Source organism: Carettochelys insculpta, chromosome 3 (genome assembly GCF_033958435.1).
Source record: "Carettochelys insculpta isolate YL-2023 chromosome 3, ASM3395843v1, whole genome shotgun sequence".
Classification (NCBI taxonomy): Eukaryota; Metazoa; Chordata; order Testudines; family Carettochelyidae; genus Carettochelys; species Carettochelys insculpta.
This window is the reverse complement of record NC_134139.1, coordinates 126,686,842-126,712,003: the sequence shown is the minus strand read 5'-3', so window position 1 is coordinate 126,712,003 and position 25,162 is coordinate 126,686,842. Positions and strand designations below refer to the sequence as shown.

Here is a 25,162-nt window from a genome sequence, read left to right as displayed (position 1 = left end):
GTTCCCCAATCATCCAGAGAAGCATCCAGAGCTTTGGTACTCACTGTAACCCAGATTTTACCATGTTGACTTTTCAGCCTTCTTTTGGGCAGATGTCTTTGAGGACTCAACTCAGGTTTACCATGTGCAAAAATGAGCTCTTGAGTCTTCCCCAAATCTTTCTTCTTGCTCTTTCCTTAGGGCAGGTCTGTGCTACAGCAGAAGGTCAAATTAAAGTATGCAATTAATGAAGCTGGAGTTGACATACCTTATTTCAGGCATCCACACCATCTCCACTAAGGGAAGTCTACACGAGTGTTCGCGCCCATCGACTTCCTTTACTCTTAACTAGGGGGAAGAGTACTGGTGCAAACATGCTCTGTACGTTAGATTTATTGCATCTCTAACAGGCACACTAAATTGAACTCCAGAAGTTCGACTGCAGCAGGGTTGATCTTCTCTAGTGAAGACCTATCCTTGGTCCTTGTCATTCAGAAACCACCACCTACTCCTCTCTCTTACTCAGGCCTATATATAAGGTACCATCTTTGACTCAGCCCTCTGTCTAGATCAGAGGTCATCAGCCTTCTGTGGTGGAGTGTTGAAATTTGACCTTTTGATCTCTGTGTATGGTCTGAGTGCTGGTGACACTTTTTAAAGTAGCTAATAGTCCTACTTACAACAGCTTTGTTAATAAATGGTAAAGAACTGCATCTTTATTCATTTAGGTGGTGGGTAGTGTTAGCTGGTCGTTTGTTAATCCACAGGTGGTATGGCTTTGAGTAAGCTCCTGGCTGCATAGCGGGGAAGAGAGGCAGGGCTGAGCTCCTGCTTCATGTGCTGATGAATATCGGGCATGCATGCCACTCTTGGCACCCCTGCTGGGGGGTTGCTGACCTCTGATCCAGACCCACTTCTACATCTTGACGCTGCAGCAAACATAATCTTGTGGCTCATCATTTTGACCATGTTACCCACCTCTTGGCATCTCTCCACTAACACCCCCTCCTATATTGCATCTGTCACCAGTTTCAAGGCCCACTATTCTACTCTCTTATAAACTATCATTTTTTATGTGCTATGAAAACGTATGAGCCCTACATTTGCTTTACCATTGATTGCCCATTTGTCAGATGTTCAGATGAGCCCCATCAGGCTGTATCCCATGCAAAATCCACAAGGTCACTGCATTGTCTTCCTTTACATTTCTCCTTAAAACCCACTCATACCATGATGCCTACCCAAAAACGTGACCATGATTAGACAACTGCTGTGCTGTAACTACTGATTATTTGTAACACTTTGTTCCCTTGTGCTCTGTTTGTCATAGGCACACTGTCTTAAATTTTATTTTTGTGCTTATTATTTATCTGTGTTACTGCAGTGCTAAGAACTATGGACCAGGATTCCACTGTGGCAGGTACTCTCCTAGCAGAACTCAGACAGGACACCTGAGATCAAAATACTGAGCAGAGACATCGGGTCAGGCATTGTAGGATATTGATGGAGGCCAGTTCTGCTGATGAAACCTCAGTGTTTACACTGGCTCTTTATTGATAATAAAGTGAGGGAAAAGAAAAAAGTCTCTCATAGGGGTTGAAATATGTATCCACCAAAATAGGGGATGCTTTCCCAATGAAAGTCACATTGAAGTGTGAATGCTCTCCTCCCCCGCCACCCTCACCAAAAAGGAGACAGAAAACAAATTAAATCAAGCAGACAAGGGACTACAGAGTAACAGTGGAATTATGTTGGTCATCATGATTTACAGTGGTATCACCAGTGAACCTGCAGTCTGGTCATTGTCAGTTTTTTCTAGCCATCATGGGAAAAATAGAAGCTTAAGAAAAATATTTGAAAGAGGATAATGAACTGCTTTTTAATTATTATGGGCACCCCCTTCCAGGTCAGGGGGCCACATGGAAAAATTTTTGAAGGTGCTCACAAACTTTGCTGTAAGCTCTTTATGGCAGGGGCTACATTGCATAATCGAGCTGTGGTCTTCAAGTGCTCCTGCAGTACTAATATTAAAGTAATAAAAATAAGATTAATTTTGAGTTGTTTATAAAGAGAGACTTTAAAAACAATATTTTAAGAGATTCTTCACTTATGTTGCCAGTAATGTAGGACCATATCTATTTCCGTTGAAATTTAATAGTAAAAGAGCAGTTGACTTCATTAGAAATAAGCATGTTGTTGTTTACATTTTGCACTTCACTGATCTTGTACAGTAAACTGTCTTAACTGGCATTCTATAATATGGCATTCTAAAATAACTGCCATTTTAACTGTAAGTAAATTATAGTTACATTTTCCATGCAAATACAGTATAAGTTTACAGTGTACAATGCTACAGTTGTTGGTAAATAAAGTACTTTTCATACATTTTTGTTTGTTTCTTAATATATAATCTTGTTTTTCTTTAGTGTTATGCATTGCTAGGTATACTTCTCTATTATGCAGAATATTTGATTATCCAGCAACCTCCAAGTTCCGGTGCTGCTGGATATGAGTTTACTGTGTAGAGAAATTAAGCTCGTTCAATTTATCTAGAATTACTAAACCTTTGTGACATTATAGGTCCTTGCTATCATCTTGGCTGGATCCTAAAGTTGCAAATAGTTTGTATCTGTGTTTCTGTGCATTTTGCAAGTCAAGAATAAATGCCTATAGCTGTTAATTATGTATTCTCTGACACGTGATTAGGAATTACTCAAAGGCTGAGTTCTTGAATAAAGCATCCACTGGAGTTACTGAAGTTGCCTGGAGTTTAAGTGAGGACAGAGTCCATCTGGAGTCTATCCTGTTAGGTTAGCCTTTCAGGGCTGTGTTTTCCTAGCTGCAGTGTAGAAAACAAAGGAAGGCTGCATTTGCAAAGCTCTATTTCAGGGCAGGATCATAGATCAGGATCCAGTCCAGCTGCTACATTTTGGGCAAATTAGCTGTGTTTAGTTCCAGTTTCAGTTTGTAGTCAATTTCATTTTTGGTTCTCATGCACTACCATAATACTGCTGTTTTGGGGATTTCAACATTGCAATCTTACTTTTGAAAAGATTTTCTTATGATTTTATTCAGTATGGTGCTTCTCCACCTTCAGGAACTGTACTAGGGTCAGTGATTTCTTTTAGTTGAAAGAGCTGTAACAAAGTGAGATTGCTTGCTGGTGAAAAATCTGTTTTTCTGCTGTAATGTTAAATATTATGATAGCCTGGGACAAATTTTTGTGAATAATATATTCTAAAATGTAACTGACTGAATTCCTGAGCAAAAATAATAAATAATCCTCTTTGTCCTTATTTGCTTTAAATAACAATCAAATGATTATCTGTCATAATTGTGTGCATCACTGAGGTTTAAATGCATTCCATTGTATATACTTGATTTGAAAAATGAACATTAGTCTGAGGGAAATGAAACAAATCTGAGAGTTCATGGTACACTGCAAATAGAATTCGATTTATGCATACATCTCTTCATTTCAAATGATTATTGATTACATAAATAAGAAGGCAATTCTTCTCTTTCAGAACTTTGCAGAGAACACCATGAATGAGCTCCTTGGCTGGTATGGTTATGATAAGGTTGAACTGAAAGATGGAGAAGATATTGAATTCAGGAACTACTCTGCAGATGGGGAGAGCCGGCAGCACATTTCTGTTCTCAAAGGTAATGACATTTAATGTTCCTTTGTTCATGCAAGGAAGGATTAACTATCTCAACCTGCCAGAATTGGCTTGCACTGTGATTCATGTTTTGTTGCTTATTCTGTGGCTGATTTAAATATACATCTCTGATAGTGCCTTCCAGTAAGCGGAAAGCAATAGAATGCAAGTGCACAGTATTTAGCAACATAGCAGCTAATATACCCTTACTAATGTGTCTCCAATAGTAAATGTTTTTTGAGCCAGTTGATACTCATGCACCCAAGAATCTAAGGAGCTGCCAAAAAGTTGAAAAAATGCGGAAGTGTTTTCTGAGCAGTCTGTGTCTATTGAATCTTCCTTCCAACAAAATTTGTGGGCTGAGGCTTTTGATGTTGAATTAGAACATTCAGAATGCACAGCAGTGCCATGAGTGGTAGTTACAAAGGGTTACTTCAGAAAGTTTTCTGCTTTAATATTTTATTTCCTGAAAGTGCATTAGAAAGGCTTTTAGGGGTGGAGCTTGTTTGGGTTCCGTATATCTGGTCCTTCGTATATTGTATATGAATTTGTTTAAAAGCTAAACAATGGGATTCAGTCTTTCTGTTCAGCAGTTCAGTTCCTACATTTTGACTCTTCAGCTACACCAGATGGATAGGGAATTGCAATCACAGTGAAAAGAAGAAAATTTCTTCAGAGTGAAAGAGTAGAAAATTGCTGGATCTTGACTTATCCAACAAGAATTTCTGAAAGCTGAGGTAAAAAAAATAAGAGAGGAAATTACAGAGGCTTTGCACTGTTGAACTGCATCATTTTGCTGCATATCTGGGCACCAGTCTCTGGGATTTCTTTGTGGAGGCTTGTATTCAGTGAGTGTTGATATGAGTACTGGCACCAAAGAGCCCAATACTGGAGGAGAGGGTGCTAGATAAAAGGTGGAAAAAATAGAGGTAAGATAAAACAATTTAATTGTATAGATATTAAATGTTTGCAGCCATTAGTTATATACTGTTACCAACATGGTAATTAGTATTTGTACTGTATTTAACATACAGTATTTGTAAGACATCTTTAAAACAACTTGTTCTTGTGCTCCAACATATTTTATTTTCTTCATACATTTTAATAAATGAATCTTATGTGGGATTCTCTATAGCCATAATAGAATGTGTGGAATTAAATTTGTGTCACATTGTAAGAATAAGTCTGCGTAACACTTTATTCACCATGTAAAACAGGTAGGATCCTATGTAATGTTATAAATACATTATGCAAGTCATATGTTTTATAGTGAAAACAAAGATGCTGGATACCTGTGCCAGGTAGAAATCTTTGGCTTACAGAATCTGTAGGGGGGGAAACAGTCCTTTTGCTTTTTTTTGTGAGAAGAGGAAGAATTGTTCTAGAATCCTGTTAAACCCTATCCCTTAGTGCAGTCAAGTGTGGCAAAGAAGTGCCTATAAATAAGAGTTCAGGTGTGGTTTTGTATTAAAAAAAATTACAATCATATTTTTCTAAAATGTTGATGTTTGTTTTGTTCTTTGTCCTCATTTCCATTATTATTAGTTATTGGAACAGAATAAGAGGTCTCTTATTTTATCAGTCTACCCTTTTTGCATTATTTCTCCATTAACACCATAATCCTGTGTGTGACATCACAGTTCACTGCCATGAAAATAATTGATACAGAAGCCAGTGAAGTGTGATATCATTGGATAAATCAGGCATATTCAGCCCATGTAAAAGAGTCTGTTACTGTTTTGAAGCAAAGTTTAATGCAGTTTTTGATTAAAATATTACAATTTTGCTGGAATAAGGTAGTGGCTTTTGGTGGAGAAAGTATTCTTGTTTTTATTATTTGCTCTTTCTATTTTAGAAAATAATACATCAACAGATTAGTGAAAATATGTAGGTGCACCTAAGCAACACTTCTGCCATTCTGTATGGGTTGTCCCTTTTCTTTTACAGAAAATTCTTTGCCAAAACCAAAATTACCTGAGGACAGTGTTATTTCACCATACAATATAAACACAAGCTATCCAGGGCTTGCCACAGGAAATGGACTTTCAGACTCACCAGCAGGGTCAAAGGATCATGGAACTGTGCCCATTATTGTACCATTAATCCCACCACCTTTCATAAAGCCACCAGCAGGTAAATCATATAACAAACATTTCAAAGAATTATAACTATCGTAAATTGTGGTTCATGTGTAAAAGATTTTATTTAATTTTTTTAAAGGCTGCTACAGTAGACTTAGATAGGAATGATCCTTAGATAGGAAGCAGCAGAGTATTATTGTATTGCAGGTTTTATAAAGTTCTTGCAGTATCAGGACAACAAGTGAAATTCTGTACTTATTTATATGGCTTGTGAAATTCTGGATGTTGAATTATACTGTCTCGCCAATTCAACAATATCTGTTTTAAACAAGTGATTTTTCTTCTATGTATAGTCTTTTCATATATTAATGAAAGATGATTGTATTACACACATGGTCCACAAAGTATATAACTAAACAGTCAGATATCACAAATCCTTGTGTCAGCCCAGCAGGCTTGTCCCGGGAAGACTGTTCAGTTCTCATTATCCTTTGGGGGGTTTTTATGATGTAAACTCTACCTCAGGAGATAATGCTGAAATGTTTTAAGAATTTAATGAACTTCTTACTGGGGTCTTTTTTCTAACATGATGTTTGTCAGAGTTTGAGGAAATTATTTATTGCACACTGTTTACCAGTCTGCTAAAGTAACTGTTATTGTTACACTAGGGTGTTTAACTGATGTTATTTCTGTTGAACACACTGCAAATAATTCATCCTGTTCAATCCTGCTTCCACTGAGGTTATTGGGAGTGTTGCTGAACTGAGTTAGCTTCACTGTCAGTACGAGTGGCCTTAATATAGGCTAAATGTGTATCAATGAATAACATTATTAGCCCATCAGAGGACTGAGAAATGTGGTGATGTATTTAATTGTTAAGACCCCTGTTATGCAGTGGATTCCTACGCCTAGACAGAGTTCCACCAATACGGGCTGGACAGAGCAGCTTGCAAGATCAGGGGCCAAGTGTGAAATGGCCTTCTCCCCATTTACAAAAGTTCAGTTTAAAATACATATTGGTTCAGTATATAATATTTTGACAGCTGGCCTCATGAATTATTTTTTGCCTTTTCATTTTTAATATTATAAGGTATTTTAATATTTGAAAAATTTTCAAACATTATCAAATCTGTTCTTGCCAAATATTTTCCCGTATATTTTGTACAGTGATTACTAATTTTTACATCTATTTGGACCTGCTCCTTCAACTTTTCCAGAGCAAAAGTATTCAGCCCACATAGGCTGAATCTTAAAATGGGCTTGATCTACTTCTAAAGATTTAATCAAGGACTTGTGTTACTCAAGCTTTCTTCTCTTTCAGTGTGAGTGAAAACTGAAGTCATAATGCTGAATTTGTGCAACACTATTATATTGTTATAACACAGGGCTATAACATGAATTGTACATGCTGCCATTACTGATAACAGTAAACAACATCAATCAGCTAATAATAAACGGAAATACACATCTCACAGAGCTGGAAGGGGCTTTCTGAGGTCAGTGAGTCCAGTCCCCTGACCTCTTGAGAGGACTAAGCACCATCTTTTTTTTTGCCTGGTCCCTAAATGGGCCCCTCGAGAATGGGGCTCACAACCCTGGGTTTAGCAGGTCAATGTTCCAGCCACTGAGCTATCCCTGTGCCTGGGAAACAATAAACTATGATGTAGAAAAGCAAATAACCTCAACTTTTGGAATGGGGCACAGGAAAATACTGGCAAAGAAGATGTATTTCTGCTCTTTCCTCATCCACTTACTAGGTGGGGTAAGTCTGTATTTACCTACCCGGCATTCAATGCTCTGTGATTGTTCTTTTCGAGTTCAGTTTTGCTGTGTATGTCAAGATGTGGCAAAAGCAATCTCTCTGGGCTCAGCTGATACTCCACTCTGTCATGTGGAGTAAGGGACTTCCAGTGTGAGCCCATAGACCCCTGATCTATACTGGGGCAGAAAGTCAATTCTGATACGTCAATTTTCGCTACACTAATGGCATAGTTAGAATTGCATATCTGGGATCAACTTTGTTCCCTAGTGTAGACCAGGCCTAAGTGTGTTCCACTATCAGAGTCCATCAATGAAGCTGGCCTTCAGAGTATTTTTTAAATTAGTTACCCCAATCTGCTCCTCTCCCCCTTCCCTGGGGTTTTGGTACTTTTTTGATGTTTAAATTAGATCTGAAGTTGTTGTTTTGTTTTTTTTTTAAATATTTTTTCACCTTTTTTTTTTTTGTTTGCCTTAGGAGTATGACATCACATCTGATCTTGTTCTCCTGTTTAAGAACTTTTGGGTGCCTTGGGGAAGTATATTGTGAGCTCTTACATGTCATATAAAGCAGTGGTTCCTAAGCTTCTTGGCCTCACGCCCCGCTTTTGATTTTTGAGAAACCCTCATGCCCCCCCACCCCTTCTTTACCATCATCCAGCCCCCTTTTAACAAAAAATGTAATTTGTAATTTAAAATAAACACAAAAACTTCATATAAAATGTTATTTCAAATTAAAAATAAGTACAAATAATTTTCCTTGGCCCCTTGCTGGTGTCTGGTGCAGCCCCAGCTAGACAGCTGCCTGAGCCCTGTGCCAGACACCAGATCTGCCTGCACCAGCTGCCCACCTGCCTAAGCCCTGCCGTGCCAGAGCCCCCCATCCAAGCTGACTGAGCCCTGTGCTGCCAGGGTGGGGCAGCCGGCCACCCACCAGCTTTCCAGGGCCCCGTTCTGCGGGGCCAGCTGCCCGCATGTCAGCCCAAGCTGCCCAAGTCCCATAATTCTGGGATCAGCCACCCAAGCTCCATGAGCCTGCAAGCCGGCTGCCCGAACCTCGTGAGACCCTCTGGCCAACCCCTCACCTCCCCCAAAGCCAGGCACTCCCAGTGCCCCCTCTCACTCCATCCCCCTCCCGCAAGCCAGGCACCCCCAGCCCCCATCTAACCCCATTCTTCTCCTCCTCCTCCCTCACCCCCCCAACCCTCACTCACTCCCCTTTGCAGGAGGCAGCGAGCTCCATATGGGTGGTGTTGGCTGCCTGCCTTCTATAGTGGCTGCGGCGGGTTGCCCATATAAAATGGCAGGGGCTGAGAGCTGGAAGCAAAGGCCAAATTTTGGTTCTGCTTGGGGGAATGACAGTGGGCTGGGTCACCTCGTACCTCCCACCCCCCCCGAATTTCTTCACACTGGCATGCCCCCCAGTTTGGGAAACCATGATCAAAAGGGTTGTGAGTATTGAATATTTATGTTATCGTCTCTCCCAAAGGTTCAGGATGCAGCAAATATGACATTTTTTTTTGAAAACCAAATAAAAACCCAGATTTTTAAGTAGTTTGCTTGAATTCAGTTAATCTCCCAAATGCTCAACTTTTAATAGTAACAATAAAATATGAAGTATTTTTTAAAATGTGTACAATTTGAAGATGTAGAAAACTGAAAAATTAAAGAATGTAGCTGACCAAGTATAAACAGGTCCCAGTTAAAGGCTCTCACTCCTTACAATAAACACTGTGAGAAATCCTTAGAAGACATGCGGGCCTTACACTGTGTAATGAAGAAAGAAAACAGCCCTGGGATGTGGCAGCTCAGTGAGAGAAATTAATTCCTGAGTTGATGGCCCTTCACTGAGAATGCTCTGCCCCTAAACATTTAAATCTAGGCACTATTAGCAGGAAAATCTCAGATGACCTGAGCTGCTGTGGAAACATGATAGGAAAGAAACAGATTCAGCCAGCTCCCACATCATATGGAGCTTTGTACATCAGAATATAAATTGTGCCTGGAAGCAAACAGGAGGACAGCTCAGTCTTGGGAGAAGTGGTACATCATGCTTCTTGAGGCTAACATCCCCAAAGAATTGGGTAGCTGCATTTTGTATCAGCTACATTTTCTAAATGATGTTTCAGGTTAGTTTCAAGTACAACATATAGAAACGACATTATACCGGTAATAACTTCTACTAGCTTTAAAAAAACTCTTGTGTTCCACATAGCAGCGTAAAAGAGAATTTATTTCTACACAACAAATGATGTCAAAATAACCAGGAGCAAAGTATAGCAGCTAGCAACAGTACAGAAAAAGAAACCGTGATGCTTGTATCTAATATAATAATGTACTAACCAGTGTGTGTTTTTAAAAAAAAAAAGTCATGGACAATTAGAACAAGGAAGCATTATGGTTGAATGCTGAGTAATTTAGGATACGTTGTCTTTACAGGGAAGATTGACCCTGCTGCAATTGATCTTCTGGAGTTTGATTTAGCACACCTGCTAGAGACACACTAAATGAACTTACAGGGTGCTCACATTGGCACTGATACTCCTGCGCCCTGTTAGGAGTAAGGAAAGTCAACAGGAGTGAACGCTCCCGTTGATCTTCCCTTAGTGGAGCTGGCATGGAAGTCCAAATTAATGTACATTAACTCCAGCTATGTAATTAACGTAGGTGGAGTTGTATACATGAATTTGACCTTCCGCTGTAGAGTTAGACCATCCTTAAGAAAGAGGTATTTTATCGATCCTTTATCAGAGCTAGATATTTGAATGGGAAGGTCCCCAGTGCACTTAGGTAATTCATACTCATTGTTATTATTAGGGAGTACCATCAGTGTGCCTGGTGTACTTTAGTGACTACAGGTGGATCTTAGTTCCAGCCCTAAGGACCCTCTCGAAATGTGTTCTGTACAAATTATCAAGATTAACGTGCTATAGGAAGAGTTTAGAGGTAATGGGTGAATATTAAAATGGGTTTATAAATGTGGTTGTAAAAAGTAACTCCAAGATTACCTATCTAAATTCCCCATGGTCCCATTACTGTATTCCCAATCCTGCTGTCCTTATTCAGGCAAAGCTCAAGGGCAGATTTGCTAAAATAATGGCTGCAGGACTGTCCCTAATGTTCTGTTCTGAGGTGTTCAATTTTAGTATATTCTGGCTCTCAGGTCACTGTTTTCCAACTCTTATTTCATCTTTTTATTTCATTTGATACTGATTGAGGAATGTTTTACTATTCTTCCTATTTCAGATTTAACTTCTAAATAAGTCCACAGCCAGCATCCTCAATCTTACACTTACTACTCGACTTTGTCTCCCCTTGTTTTCTTTGAAAATTTTGTAGTGCATTAATCTGTTTTCTTCTCTGTGTAAGTGAAAGGAATTAGCCAAAAGTTTCTCTAGACTCCTGAGGCTAATGGAGAGAGGTTGCAGAATGACTCAGTGTCCCTTGTGCTGACTCAGAACTCATTAAAATGAAAATCATGTGTGTATTTGGAAGGGCTGAGTTGATGATGGGGTTGTTAGGTACAAATATCTAGTGCTGGCCCACCAGACAAAATAGCCTTTCTCTTACTCTTGTTGCTTTTTATTGCCTTTGTATTTTACAGCTAATATTTGTTTAGTATGGATAGCATCCTGTTCCCACTCGATTTTTTTTCTCCATTTCCATGTGATGTGTGTGTACTGCCTAGTAGTGTGAATGTAGCTTTTATGAGCATTGTTTTTGTGTTCATCCACATTCATTTTTTTCAGATGCCATTATCTAGTTTATACTGATGATAGGTTGTTTTTATGTTGTTTTAATGTGCCACTGGTTGCCAGTCTGCTGTTTCCAGCACCCTGTTAATGCTTTTTGCTCTCTTTGGACAGCAGAGTGTTATTCCTTTGTGTTAGAGAAAAAACATGGAGACCACACATACATTGTAATAGAATGTGAGGAATAAGAAGGGTGTTCCCTTGCACCTTTGTAAGCTGCACCTATGTGCTTGCATGCTTAAATCCTGCCTACATGCCAGTATACTTTTGTGTCATGCATTCAGTTCTTATTGAGCTAAATATGAGAATATGCCTTGTAACTCAGGCATAGAAAATAGAAGGAAGCAGTAGTGTCCCAAAACAACTGTTAAAAGAACCAGGACGCTCCATTTTATCCATCTTTTTGCCCTCTTTCCTACATTGTAGAAACAGGGAGAAAGCCGTGCTAGTCTATATATTATCAAAACAAAAAAGCAATCCAGTAGCACACTGAAAGGATTCCATAGTTGTAGTTGGTGGGGGAGGGATAGCTCAGTGGTTTGGGCATTGGCCTGCTAAACTTTGGGTTGTGAGTTCAATCCTTGTGGAGGCTAATTAAGGCAGATAGATGTCAGGGATGGTGCTTGGTCCTGCCAAGAGGGCAGGAGACTGGACTAGATGACCTCCAGAGGTCCCTTCCAGTTCTAGAAGATGTGTATCTCCAGTTATTCTTTCTTACAGTTATAACAAGCTTTCCATTACAAGTCATTTTTCTGATTTATATCTCATAAGTTTTACAACACTGCTTTCAGCACCTGAAATTTGTTAAGCATGTCATCTAGTTACACAGTCCATGCTTAGATTCAGTGGTGATGGATGCCCTGAAAAAACCTCCAATTTTTTTTCATTGAGATTAGCCAGACAAAACATTTTAAACTTATAAGTGTGAAAAATTATTCTGGAGGAGTCTGACTTTCATGGGAATATTTTATATCAAAACCCACTTGGTACAGAAAGTCCACACTAATTGTATTTGATTGTTCTGACTGGAGTAGTATTTTAGGATTGGAGCATTCCTGAATTAACCATTGTGGAAATTCTGGTAGAGTCAGCCTCAGTGCAGCTGATACAGTTTGATTATTAACATTTAGATGCCAGAGAACTGAAGACTGATTTTCTTTAAAAAACTAAGTTTTCATCCTTTTCATTGAAAAAATAGTCTTGAAAAAGGTTTGAATGGTTGACTGTGTGCCCCCATGAATAAATAAAATTCACGGTTCTCTCCCCGTTAGGGGCTAATGGGATGCAACAGGAGATCACTTGTGCTTATTAAAGGTACTTAGGCTCCAAATTCCTTTAAAGGGGAAGCCTCTGGCTTGTAAGCGGAGCAAGTAGAAGAGAAAGGACAGTGGTTGAAAAAGTATCCAGAAAGGTTACTTGGTTAAAAGTAGAGTTATTTTGCAAAAAATGTAATGAAGTCGAAGTATCCTTGTGGAAAACGACTTTGGTAAAAGTACAAAGTTGTCTCCTCTTGATAGTATGTGTGCATAGATGTACGCACACACACACATATATGTGTATTATATACACACATACGAACACACATACGATGCACTTCCATTTAAATTCCATATTTGAAATCTAATTGTAGCCTTCATTTATAAAGCTAAAGAGTGACCAAGTTAAATACAGGAGTCAAATTACAGAAATGTATTTATTTTGTCCACATTCACAAGTGTGAATATTAGCATTGTAATGATTAATTTCAAAAATGCTTATTCAACCTTAAGAGCAGTTGATTTTCAAAATTGTCAGAGTCAAGCCTTAGGGAAAATGGTGTCCTGGGCAACTTTGCATTTTGGTACTCTGACCCCACCTCTTCCCCAATCCGGGTATGGTGTCCTCACCCCCCAGTTTTTCCTTGGAAGCTGCTCAATCCATTGCTCCTCTGAGTACAGGGCTATTGTCTCTCCCCCTTGCAAAGGGAGTTGTCAAAGTCCTTCTTGGCCAAGCCCTTCCTTTAAGAGCTATATGGGGAATGGATTATTTTAGCTTAAATCAGGGTTGGGGAACCTAAGGCCCAGGGGAATGGATGCAGCCCCTGGCTTGCCTAGAACTGCCCCCTGAGACTCAGGGCTTCCCCACAGCATTGAGGAGCCCATGCTGAACCTCCAGCCTCCTACCATCCACCTCAGGGGGCAGGAGCACACAAAATCTACTAGCCTGGGCCCTCCAAAGCTCTAGTGTGCAAGGGGAATGTATTTCATCTTCTCAGTTGAAGGCCACATCAGTGAGGGCTCTGTTTGTTTTGTTTTTTGTTTTTGCTTCTCACTTGTATGTGACCCTGGATTGTGGCCCCTGGCCCCAGAAAGGTTCCCTACATCTGATTTAAATATTTTCCCCCAGATATGGCACCCAGAAGGCAGGCTGCTGTTTTTGAAAGGCATCAGATTGTGAAATGAAACAGTGCGTTAAAAAATGTGAAGGAATCACTCACCATTCATTGGGTTCTGCCTCCACAGTTTGAGGTTGCTCTGAAGAAGCACTGTCAGCTCCCTTGCTGCAGCAGGACTTGCGCCTTTTGACTTGTGCTTAGCCTGCAGCTAATGGCGAGCTCCATGCTATCGGATGGGGGCTGCATCTTGTCCATGGTTCTCCTGCTGTTCTCTGACCATTCCTGACTCTCCAGTGGTGCCATTTTGGGTTGTGGTGGGGCTGAAGAAGGCAACTGAAATGTCTAGGGTTTTGTGGGACTACTTTTTTTTTTTTTTTTTGGGGGGGGGGGCTCCAGATAACCTCGAAATTAGCTGATTTCACAGTACACAGCACCTCTGAAATACTTCCATCAGTAATATTATCTATAGGTAGGGAAAGCAAGAAAAATGCAGCTTGAGAACTTGTTAAAGTTAAAATTCAATGATACAAACTTCTGAACTGGGCTTGTAATAAATGGGTGAGTGAATGAACAGTTAAATGAACAAATCATGTCTGGTGTTAGCATATTTATTTTGTATATTTTGACATGTGATATAGTGGATTTTGCCGTTTTGTTGTAGTCATGTTGGAGACTGGATGAGAGCCACAAAGTGAGCTAAGTAATATCTTTAATTGGGCCAAATATGGTTGGTGAAAGAGACCACCTTTGGAACACCTCGGAGCTCTTTTCCAGGTCTGTGAAGCTCAAGAGGGCCAATCTCTCACCAACCAAAGATGTTTTCAAAATAAAAAACTATATTTCTTCACCCACCTTGTTTTTCTGTGTTTTAACAACTTTAAAGCTTGAACTCTTTGCATCTCAACTTCATCTGTCATTAAAAATTATCCAACCTCCCTCCATAGTTTCCCACAACTTTGAAAATTATAAAACCACAAAAAGCTTAAAACATATTATGCAAAGTTATTTTTATTAAAAGTGCATTCCTCCAAGCCTTTTTATAAGCCAGAACAGCAGGGGTGAAACATTGCAGAGGAGATGGGGGGATGGGGCACAGCCTGTGTTCACACTGGCCATGTCTACACTAGCCATATAGGAACAAGGGTATTTCTAAGTTCCCGGGGTCCTTTCGAAAAAAAAGCCCGTTTGGACGAGCCGTGTGGTGGTGAGCCGTGGCAATTTCAAAGTGCTGTGGCTGCCCGCATGCTAATGAGGCGCTGAATATGTATTTCAGCGCTTCATTAGTAATCTTCGAAATGGCCATTTGCATGGCCATTTCGAAGTTTTGGGCTAGTGTAGATGTGGCCACTGAGTTCCTCTGAATAGTAATTAATAAATTATTTTGTTAGTCTTTAAAATGCTACTTGGCTGCTTTTTTTGTTTTGAGTTCCTCTGAGTTTAAGTGCCTCATTGAAACTGCAAGTCACAACAGTCACACCTCATCCTTCCAGAGCACGAAGAAAGTTTGCAGGTTAAGATGGGAGCAAAGAAAAATCCTTATTCCTAATCTTGAGGCAAGAATAACAAGCCTCCCCCACCTGAGAAATTTCAGCACACTGATAAGTGTGAACTAACGTAAACACATAACATACGCAAAGGTCATCAAGAATTGAATGGAAGGTAAATGTTTCAACCATCCAGCCAGAGATCGCCCACTCTGATTCATTTCCCTAGGGGACTCCTGGGAGAGCTGATTGCAGAAGACACAACTGTTACTGAACCCACCCACCTGGCTCACATTGAGGAAGCAGCAGCAGCATCCCCCCACATCCACCCCAAAAAAATGAGCAAATCTTCTAAGCCAGCCAAGGAAGCAGGAAGATGGGCGGACCAACTGCTGATAGGGGAGGGGCACAACTAAAAGGTTCCCACCTCAAAAACTTAAGTGTCATACCCCACTCCCCAGTTTGTAGCCCAGTCCCCCAGTGGGGCTTGGGAGGAAGAAGGGTGGCGGTGGACTCAGACCTGCTCCACTGTAACACACCCAGATAGCAAGCTTGCTCCAAATTCCAGCCAGCCAGCACACAGAGAAGGCACACACACTAATGCCCCACCCCCACTCCAAACCCCAGCCAGCCAGAACAGAGGGAATACATACATACTTCTTCAACCCCCAGCAACCTCAAACACCCACCCCAAGCCTCTTCCAGCACAACTTGCCCCACCCTGTTCGCATAGGGCTTCTACAAGAGGTCCTCTGTCCCAGGGAGAAGGGGGAGCCCCTGCCTTGGGCACTCACTTTGCTGCTTCTCCCACCAGAACAGAGGAATTGCCTGAGACGCGGTAAATACTACTTTCTTTCCTGCCATTAGCTGATATGCTTGATTTCCCCTCCTACCTAGCTGGGTCGCCTGCAGGTCAAGTCACACGAGACTCTTCATATGCACCCCTCTCAGCACATCACCTTGGGCGACACCTTTGGTCACTAGGGATGGTAGATACTGCATAGATACTGTTTTTGAATGAAAAGGTGTTGATGCAGCTATTGAAAGGTTGTGTTTGAATGAAAAGGTGTTGATGAAGCTATTGAAAAAAGTGTTCTCCTTTGGCAGGGCCATTGTGCTTGGTTATTTTTTTTTTAAATTGTCACTGCATGATGATTGGATAATATGCATGTGAAGCTGTGCTTTAGCAAATTGTAATACTGGCTTGAACAACTGGGAGTGGAGCGATGAAGGTAGTGAGTAACTAAATACTTTCGGGAATGGTAGGTGAGTAAAAAGTACAGTATTTTTTTAAAAAATACTTAAGTGAAAGTACAAGCTTCGTAAAAATAAATTACTTGACTAAAGTACAAATCCTGAAAAAATGTATTTAGGTAGTATAACAAAGTAGTTGTACTTTCCCCCTTTGAGAAAGGATAGGAAAACCAAAAAGAAAGCTATGCACTGCCACTGAAAGGCATGAGTAGGATGTAGTCTAGAAGGCTAGGAAAGAGGTCTCTCGAAGGACAACGAATGCCAAAGTTCTTGGCTCCCCTTTCATTTTTCCCATTGGTTTCTCTAAATGTGTCGCTCTTAACATATCACAGGTTCAGCTTCCCCTAACCATTTCTTCCAGGTATAATCTTTTCAGTGCTGTAACTTACTTAGTCCACACAAATGTAACCTTTTAAGTTCCAGCTCCCATACATTACTTCTCCTCCAAACATAACCCTTTTGATGCCAAAACTGCATAGCGCTAGCCACTTTATAAACTCTTCTTGCAAAACAGTTCAGGTTAAAGGAATTTGCAAACTCAGTAGGTTCCCAAGGCTGAATGAGATTTAAGGAGTTTATGAAATGAAAACCTTTGGACTCTGCACAGAGCTCATTGCTGAAGCCCAATTTCTGCAGGATCAGGACCATTAGTTGCATTTAGTTTCCTGAAACTTTTGAAATAAAGTTAGGGTTAAAAGTGCATATCAGATAACTTAAAATATTATTAGAATGTTGTAATCATAAATGGTGAGTAAAATGAGCAGCGTTTGCAGGATTCTTAGTGAAGCCATCTCTCTAATACAGAGTTTTTTTCAGTAATTTTTTGTGGCCCAAAGTATAAATGCATATTAAAAAGTGATTGAAAAATGAATAAATTTTCACTGTTTATTCACACTAATGATAGTACATAATAATATGAATCTTGATATCAAACATTTGAGTGCCTAACTTATTGTTAGTACCTTAATTACAATTTAAACAGTAGCATTTTAACAGTTGTTAAGTTTGTTTAAGGGCTGGTGTCTTTTTTCCAAGGATTGGTAATGGGCCGTGGACCACACTTTGGGAAACACTGCTCTAATACAATAGGCTCTGCTCATTTGCTTGGATTACGATTTAGAGCTGTGAGGAAGGATTTACTCTGATTCTGTTTGGTTACTTTCTGTTTGCCCTCCACCCCCAAATATCATAACTACATATAACTGGGATTCTCCAAAAACTGCTACTGTGTGGCTGTAAGAAGAATTTTGTATAGCTTCTTCACGTGTGTTTGAAGGGAAAAAACAGACTCAACCAACACAAAATCCCCAACACCAGTCTGCTTAAACAAGCCCTAAAGAGATAGTGCAAACTTCTGGTGATTAATTGAAGCATGCTGTACCCTGATGCATATTTAGTTATTATAATGTGATCATTTTATCTTGTTACACAAGCTGCTCCCTTTGGGAACATGATTTAACACTGCAAACATACTGTGATTATTGCATTGTTCATTATGAAAAATACACATGCTAAAAACCATGAAGAAATGTATATAAGCACTATTTGTGCCACATTTGCAGGAATCACTTTTCATCATGTAATGACATAACCTGGGGCAGAAAAACACAACATTGGAACTCCCAGAATAACTCTTCTGAAAAGATGAGATCTCACTAAAATAGAGGATGGAAATTGAGATCTCTAGCAGCAAATGAAAAAAAAAAAGTGTGGTTCTAATACATGTTCTGTTTATAGAAACATTAGTATAGATGTTCTGCTGAAAGCTCACTTCTTATTACTTAGACTCTGTGTGCTAAATTTTGCTTGCCTGATGCCTGTGAGTGCTGTCATTGGTCTTGATAAATATTGAATGTACAGTACATTGCTCTACTCAGCACTTCTAAAGAGGTGCAAAGCACCTTGCAGTAATAATCCCTAAGGGAGGAATCCATATATGGCAAAATTGAAGAGTTGCCCAAATTAACTTTATCTTTGTTTTTCCAAGTGTAAAATACAACATGAAGGCCAGATCTGCACTATAGACTTTATCAGCATACCTGGGTCAGTCGGGGTACTACAAGCTGTGTGATTCATGACCAACCAGGCTGTGCTCACAAAACCTCAAGTGCAGACACGGTCATACTGGCAAAACTTTGGTTTAGCCAGAATAGCATGTTTTGCATTAGGAGTCTAAAATAAGCTAGACTGATACAACTTAGAGATGTTAAATCCCATTTAATTAATGGGTTAAACACTAGGTTTAACTGGTTAACCGATTAAACGTGTGTGTGTGGAGTTGGGGGTGGGGGTGTCACAACTGGGCAGACCACTTCAGCCCTGCTGGGGACTAGGGCTGCTCTGGCCCAGCTGAAGCATCACTGCCTGTGGCACAGCTGCAGGTGGGGGGCACTCCAATGGCCTGGGTTGAGGGCGCTTCAATTAGGCTGGAGCAGCGCCTGTCTCTGGTGGCGCTGGGCACACTGTGGGGTCAGGGTGCTTCCTTTGGGCCGGAGCAGTCCGGGTCTGTGGCAGGGGGAACGCTCCACTTGGCTGGGCTGAAATGGTGTCCCCAGCTGCCCCTCCCTTCTCAACTGCTCCTCCCTCCTCCAGGCTGCCACAGATGGGAGGCATTCTGGCCTGGCCAGCAGCACTGTGGGGATGGAACAACCTCCTTCCCACAGCCGGTGGGGGGCTGCTTCCGCCAGTACAGGTTAACCATAATCAGTTACACTTTAACAGCTCTAATGCAAGATCAGTTTTGGCAGCGTAAACTGTGTTCATGCTAGGAGCACTCAGTCAGTATACAGTAAACTCTTACATATCCAGTATTCTATTAGCCGGAACTCTCAAGTAACTGCATTTTAACTCTAAGTAAATTTTAGTTACGTTTTCCATAAGTCCAGTATAGTGAAAATAAATGCAAATAAATACAGCAAGGCTAGGGCTACAGTGAGCCATGGTGCTGGCAGCTTGATGCAAATGAGCGGTCTCAAAACCACAAGTGACTGCTCATTTGCATATTCACATGGATAATTTGCATATTTACGTGAGATCACCCTGCTGGCAGAAAACAAGCAGTAGAGATGTGGTTCTTCTGGCAAAAAGCCCTTTGTTGGCAGGCCTTTAGGCCTGGAAGAAGTCGAGGATAAGGAAGGCGCTTTTGACAGAAGGTGTTTTTGCCAGCAGAACCACATCTACACTGCTTGTTTTCTACCTGCAGGGTGATCTCATGCAAATATGCAAATTAGAAATTCAAATAATCATCTATTTGCATTTTGAGACTGCTCATTTGCATCAAGCTGCCAGCACTACGGCTCAATATAACCCCAGCCTTTAAGTTTATAGTGTACAATGTTATTTTTGTTGGGAAATAAAGTACTCTGCATACATTTCTGCTTGTTTCTTAATAGCTAATCTGCTTCTGTCTTAGTGTTATGCATTGCTAGGTATACCTGTCTGTTATCCAGAATATTTACAGATCCAGCAACTTCTCGGTCCCAGGGCTGCTGGATATGAAAGAGTTTACTGTAATGCTAGCCTAACGTAATCATACAGAAGAGTTTTGGAGAAGTCTGAGGACAGACAAGCCAACTGAACACTGCAAGTTTTCTTTTTTGCATACTTGCAATATACTCTTCTCACTGAGTGTGCTAAATAGTATTAATGGGTACATTTTCCTAATATATCTTTTAAATATAATTCTGAAGGAATTAGTCCTAGTATGAAATAGTAGTCTGAAAAAGTAATAGAAATCCTGACTTTTAGGGAAGATTTAAAATGCAGTTGTTTGGAGTCTTCCAGTTTCTTTCTAGAATAAGACCAAAATCAAATGAACTCATATTTTTACTGCACAAAACCTTAAATGATATTTTTGGTTTTATTCCCCATGCTGTTGGTTTGTAATTACAGAAATGGCCAGACTATTAGCTGTTTTAAAAGTTGTACTCTTCTTGTTCAAATAATAAGGTAAATATGCTCGGTAAGGTTCTTATTAAATATTTTCACAAGTTCATTATAGCCTTTTAACCTCTGCAGAAGAAGAAAATCTAAACACAAAGCAGGAACTTTACCTTGGTCACCAGTTTTCATCCACGTAACCTGCATGGAATCCTCAGTTGTTGGTGCTGTACCTGTCCTGATTTTATCCTATGTACTTCATCTGTCAGCCCTATTTACTCAAAGCTGAAGAAATAGGTGGTCCATGGAGAGCTGGTTGATCATATGGTACTGGTTCCTTTACTTACTTCCACCTGGTAAATTGCACAAAGAGAAGTTAAAAATACATTATATGTTTTCTCAGGGCAAGAATGTGCCTGAAGGTACATCCTGAGCAAAAGGCAATGCCTCAGAGCTCCCTGAAGTCATAGTTCCACCACTGCTATTTGGGGCATGGAGAGATCTTCCCACAATCCTTTACAGAAGGAAGCATGCACCCTCACCATGCACCAGCTAGCTTTGCAGGCCAGTTTGTATCAGGATTTGTTCAGAACAGCAGACAGTAGCATAGATGCCAGGAGCTGAATATAACCCACAAGGCAGTATGGGGCAGCCTCATTCCACCTGCATGGCTGCAAAAAATGGAGTATAACTCCCATCTCCCTCCAACATTACCTTTTCTTGTGGAAACAATTGCTGCTGTTGCCAGGAGGCTGTTTTGTGATAGTATGTGGGTAGATAGATGAACTTCCTGATCATCAGCCAGAGCCTGTGTGTTCATGAACTGGCATGTGAGTGGTCCAGGAAGAATTCTCCCTATTAAGATGTGGCCTACACTATGGGATAATTTCAGAATCCCTGTCTTGGAATTTTGTCCTCATTCTGTAAGTCCACATTGTTCTTCTAGAAACTATCTACAATAGTAAGAGAGGGAAAGCTGTGCTAGTCTATATACTATCAAAACAAAAAAGCAGTTAAGTAGCACTTTAAAGACTAACAGAATAATTTATTAGGGGAGCTTTCATGGGACAGACCCACTTCTTCAGACCGTAGCCATACCAGAACAGACTCAATATTGATGCAAATGAGCGGTCTCAAAAATACAAGTGACTGCTCATTTGCATATTTCCACAGCTAATTTGCGTATTTGCATGAGATCACCCTGCTGGCAGAAAAGAAGCAGTATAGATGTGGTTCTGCTGGCAAAAAACAAGGATAAGGAAGGTGTCCGAGTATGAGTATTGAGTCTGTTCTGGTATGGCTACGGTCTGAAGAAGTGGGTCTGTCCCACGAAAGCTCATCTAATAAATTATTCTGTTAGTCTTTAAAGTGCTACTTTACTGGTTTTTTGTTTATCTACAATGGAAGTGAGTGCTCCCAGCACATAGCCACTTTGAAAGCAAGCTCTGCCCTCAACTGGTGAGTTCGTCCTTCAGCTCATCTCAGCATTAACATAAATTGTTTTGCAAAAGGGAGCATGTGAATCTCTTACATCTTTGGGTTTTGTAAAAACATCGAAGAGTTAATACTCTAAAATCAGTAGGGAAAATATCAAATACATTAAGTTATATTAATGCTGCACGCTGCTGTTTTCAGGTGCAAGAGGTTTTTGGTTTTATTGCTTTCGCAGCTTTTCTCTTGCTTGGCAGATAAAATCAACAGGGCAAAATCACACCTTTTAAAAGAAGCAGATCCATGAAGGTGGGAAAAGACTGTCTCAGAACCAATACCTTTTATAAGGCATACTGCCTTCAGTGGCTCTGGGGGAGCAGGATGGAAGAGTGCCTTGATTCACATTTGAACAGGTGCACTAAGTACTTCTGCCAGTACAGCGCTGTAAGTTAACAGTGCAGCCTGGGGCAATGACATGAGGCAGCTCTTTTTGCCAGTGTGTACTCCAAAGCATCCTGCAGCCAAAATTATAAGTGTTCCTAGTTTGAGCTTCTTGAACTTGTGAGTGACTGGCTATAATTTGGCCCAAGCTATTTTGATTTCTTTTGATGTCTGATACGTTGGAACATTTATGAGATTTTGACAAATCCCACTCTAAAGAGTAAGTGCTAAAATGTCTTAATTATAGTACATTAAACACAAATCTACATGATGACTTGGCCTTAAATATAACTTTAAAGGTGTACAGTGTGATTCAGACTAAAAGGTCAAGTTTTTTACATTGTACGATTTATTTGTAGCTATAAATCATAACACAATTTGAGGAAGGAAGAAAGTTATTAAACTGGAAATATTTATTCTGCTAAGGTTAATAAAATGTAGCCTATAGTTCTGATTTATGATGGCTAGGGGAAAGAGCCCAATTACTCTACTAAAAATTAGTTTGCAATAATTTTGTAGAATGATGCCAGTGTTGCTGCAAAATAAATCCTGTACAGGGAAATGGGGTTACTGCATCGCAGACTCTCTGAACCATGAATTTTCCATCACTGCTGGACTGCAGATGGCTTTAACAATTCGTGTTTTTGTGGATTTTGCTTCCCTTCTGTGCCTGATATCAGACAATAGTTAATATTAGTGACTGAAAGGTCATGTGGTCTAATGGACTGGGTATAAGAATAGAATCCTTACTCTTAATTCCTGGGTTTGCCACTGGTTTATTGTGTTGCTTTGTACAAGTAACTTAAATGTTCAATTTGCCCTTCAATAAAATGGTGCTAAGAATAATGACTTCTCAGTAACTTTGACAGGATTTGAAGATGGGAAGTGTTATGTAAACCTAATTATTATAGGGAATTCTGCTTGCACTTGACTATTTATTTGGCTCCAACTTAGAGCAACAGTCTAGTTACTAGTTAAATAGATAGGAACAAGTGTAGGTAACAGCATGAAGAGCTAGTATCAAAGACAAAAATTGGGAAAAGAAGTTGGAGGCTCTAGAGCACAGAAATGTTTAAATCCATACAAGATGCCAGAGAATATCAAATTAGATTAGAGATATGAGGAATATTGGAAAGAGAATGAGGACTGCAGGTGAAGAAAATGTCATCAAGTACAAAGCTGTGCACTTTCTTATGGATGATAGAAATGATCACTGTACAATTCAGGGGAAATAATTCCAAAATTAATATAAATTTTAAAAAAGTTAAATCTCCATGGACTTGTCAGAAGAATTCAGAATGTGGTGAAAGAACTTTTGGTGAGTTAAAATATGCTCAGTCATGAGAAGAATCACTTTGCAGACTATAGAAACAGAGAGGTAGCCGTGTTAGTCTGTACCCCAACAGAACAGTACAGCAGAAATGTAGCACTTTAAAGACTAACCAAATGATTTACTCGGGGATGAGCTTTCATGGGACAGACCATAGATCTGATGAAGTGGGTCTGTCCCATGAAAGCTCATCTCTGAATAAATCATTTGGTTAGTCTTTAAAGTGCTACATTTCTGCTGTTTTATTTGCAGATTGTGGTATCACAATTAGGCATCTCCTGTGCGTGTCTTATGGCAGGAGGTGGGGAGGAGAGGGAGACCTCCTCCCATTCACTGCTATTCATTACTTGGAATCCACATTCAAGTGGAGCATTTCCTTTTTCTTCGTCACATCACATTTAGAATCCTATTTCGTAAAGGGCCTCATTACATTACTCTGATGCCATAGCTTCAATGTGTATTTTATCCTTTGGCTGCTGAGCAGAATACCTCTGAGGCTCTTGATAATGGATTTTAAGTATGGGAATGTAATTTAGTACTGATACATGGGTCTTTCCTATTAGTTACTGGTGTAATACATACAGCTAGGCACTTTCTTAAACACGTCTTTTTGGACCTCCCATGCTCAAGGGCCTCCAGAGCTTTTCAGAGATGTACCATCTTTACCATCCATCTCAGAAGCTCTGCCCGTCTTCTGGTTTGATGGGCACAGGCTACCAGCTATCTAGGGAACCAGTTGGTTAATCACAAGCATGCTTAGTTCTGCTAACAAAGAGTGAGGAAGACAAATTTCACTGTTACAGAGTTCTTTCATTGCATACGTAGATATCTGGATGAGTGTTTTGCTTCTGATATAAACATTATTTTTATATTTTTGTCGTAGAAGATGATGTGTCAAATGTACAAATAATGTGTGCCTGGTGCCAGAAAGTGGGAATAAAGCGCTATTCCCTGAGTATGGGAAGTGAAGTGAAATGCTTCTGCAGTGAGAAGTGCTTTGCAGCTTGCCGAAGAGCGTACTTCAAGAGAAACAAGGTAAGAAAGCCCAAGAAAGCTCTAGCTCTGCACATGCCCTGATCCAGTCTAATTTCGTAGCTAGCAAAAAGGACTGGATATTTTTTAGTTCCTTCTGTTTTGTCTTTTCCCTTATCTTTCCATATGTATTGTCTGTTGGACTATCAACCCTTTACCAACATGTAACCTGTTTTCATAGTTTCCATCAGACTGATGTCTGAGTTCTGTGAGGGTGAATGAATTTAATTAGATGATACTAATAATGCACTATGAAACAAGAATCATAGTTCTGCTTTGGAATCTTACTATATTTGCTCTGTGTTTAAGACTAGGAGAGGAATCTTTGTAGCCTTGCATAAGGAGATAGACATACAATTCTTAATGTTTATTAGGTGGCTATGTCTTGCGCAGCTGAAGTCAAGAGAAGCTTGGTCATTGATTTCAGTGGCAGCAGGATCATTGGCTTATGCAGTTAGGACCTGAGCCAAAGTGCAGTGAAGGTAATGGGAGTCTTTCCACTGAGTTCAGTGAGCTTTGGATCAGGACCTTAGTTTGCTAACATGCTTTTAAAATTTTTGTCCTTAAGTGTAAACAGTTATGCACTTATTTCTTTAAACGAGCGCAGTGTTTTGTTTTGTTTTTTTGTGTGTGTGTGGGATAAGTAGTGTCAGAAATAACTATCTTAACACAAGGGTATTTCTAAAAATTTGAAATATCATTTTG

The 25,162-nt window shown here is 40.0% G+C and overlaps 1 protein-coding gene across 2 annotated transcripts in view; it reads left to right on the top strand.

Annotated features, from left to right (window-relative positions):
* SOBP (sine oculis binding protein homolog) overlaps positions 1-25,162 on the top strand; it is a 156,808-nt gene that overhangs the window by 8,371 nt on the left and 123,275 nt on the right. For both annotated transcript variants that reach the window (XM_074990783.1, XM_074990782.1), the window contains exons 2-4: positions 3,507-3,645; positions 5,589-5,774; positions 24,309-24,460. In XM_074990783.1, coding sequence (XP_074846884.1) covers positions 3,507-3,645; positions 5,589-5,774; positions 24,309-24,460 — 477 coding nt within the window. The remainder of the gene's footprint in view (positions 1-3,506; positions 3,646-5,588; positions 5,775-24,308; positions 24,461-25,162) is intronic.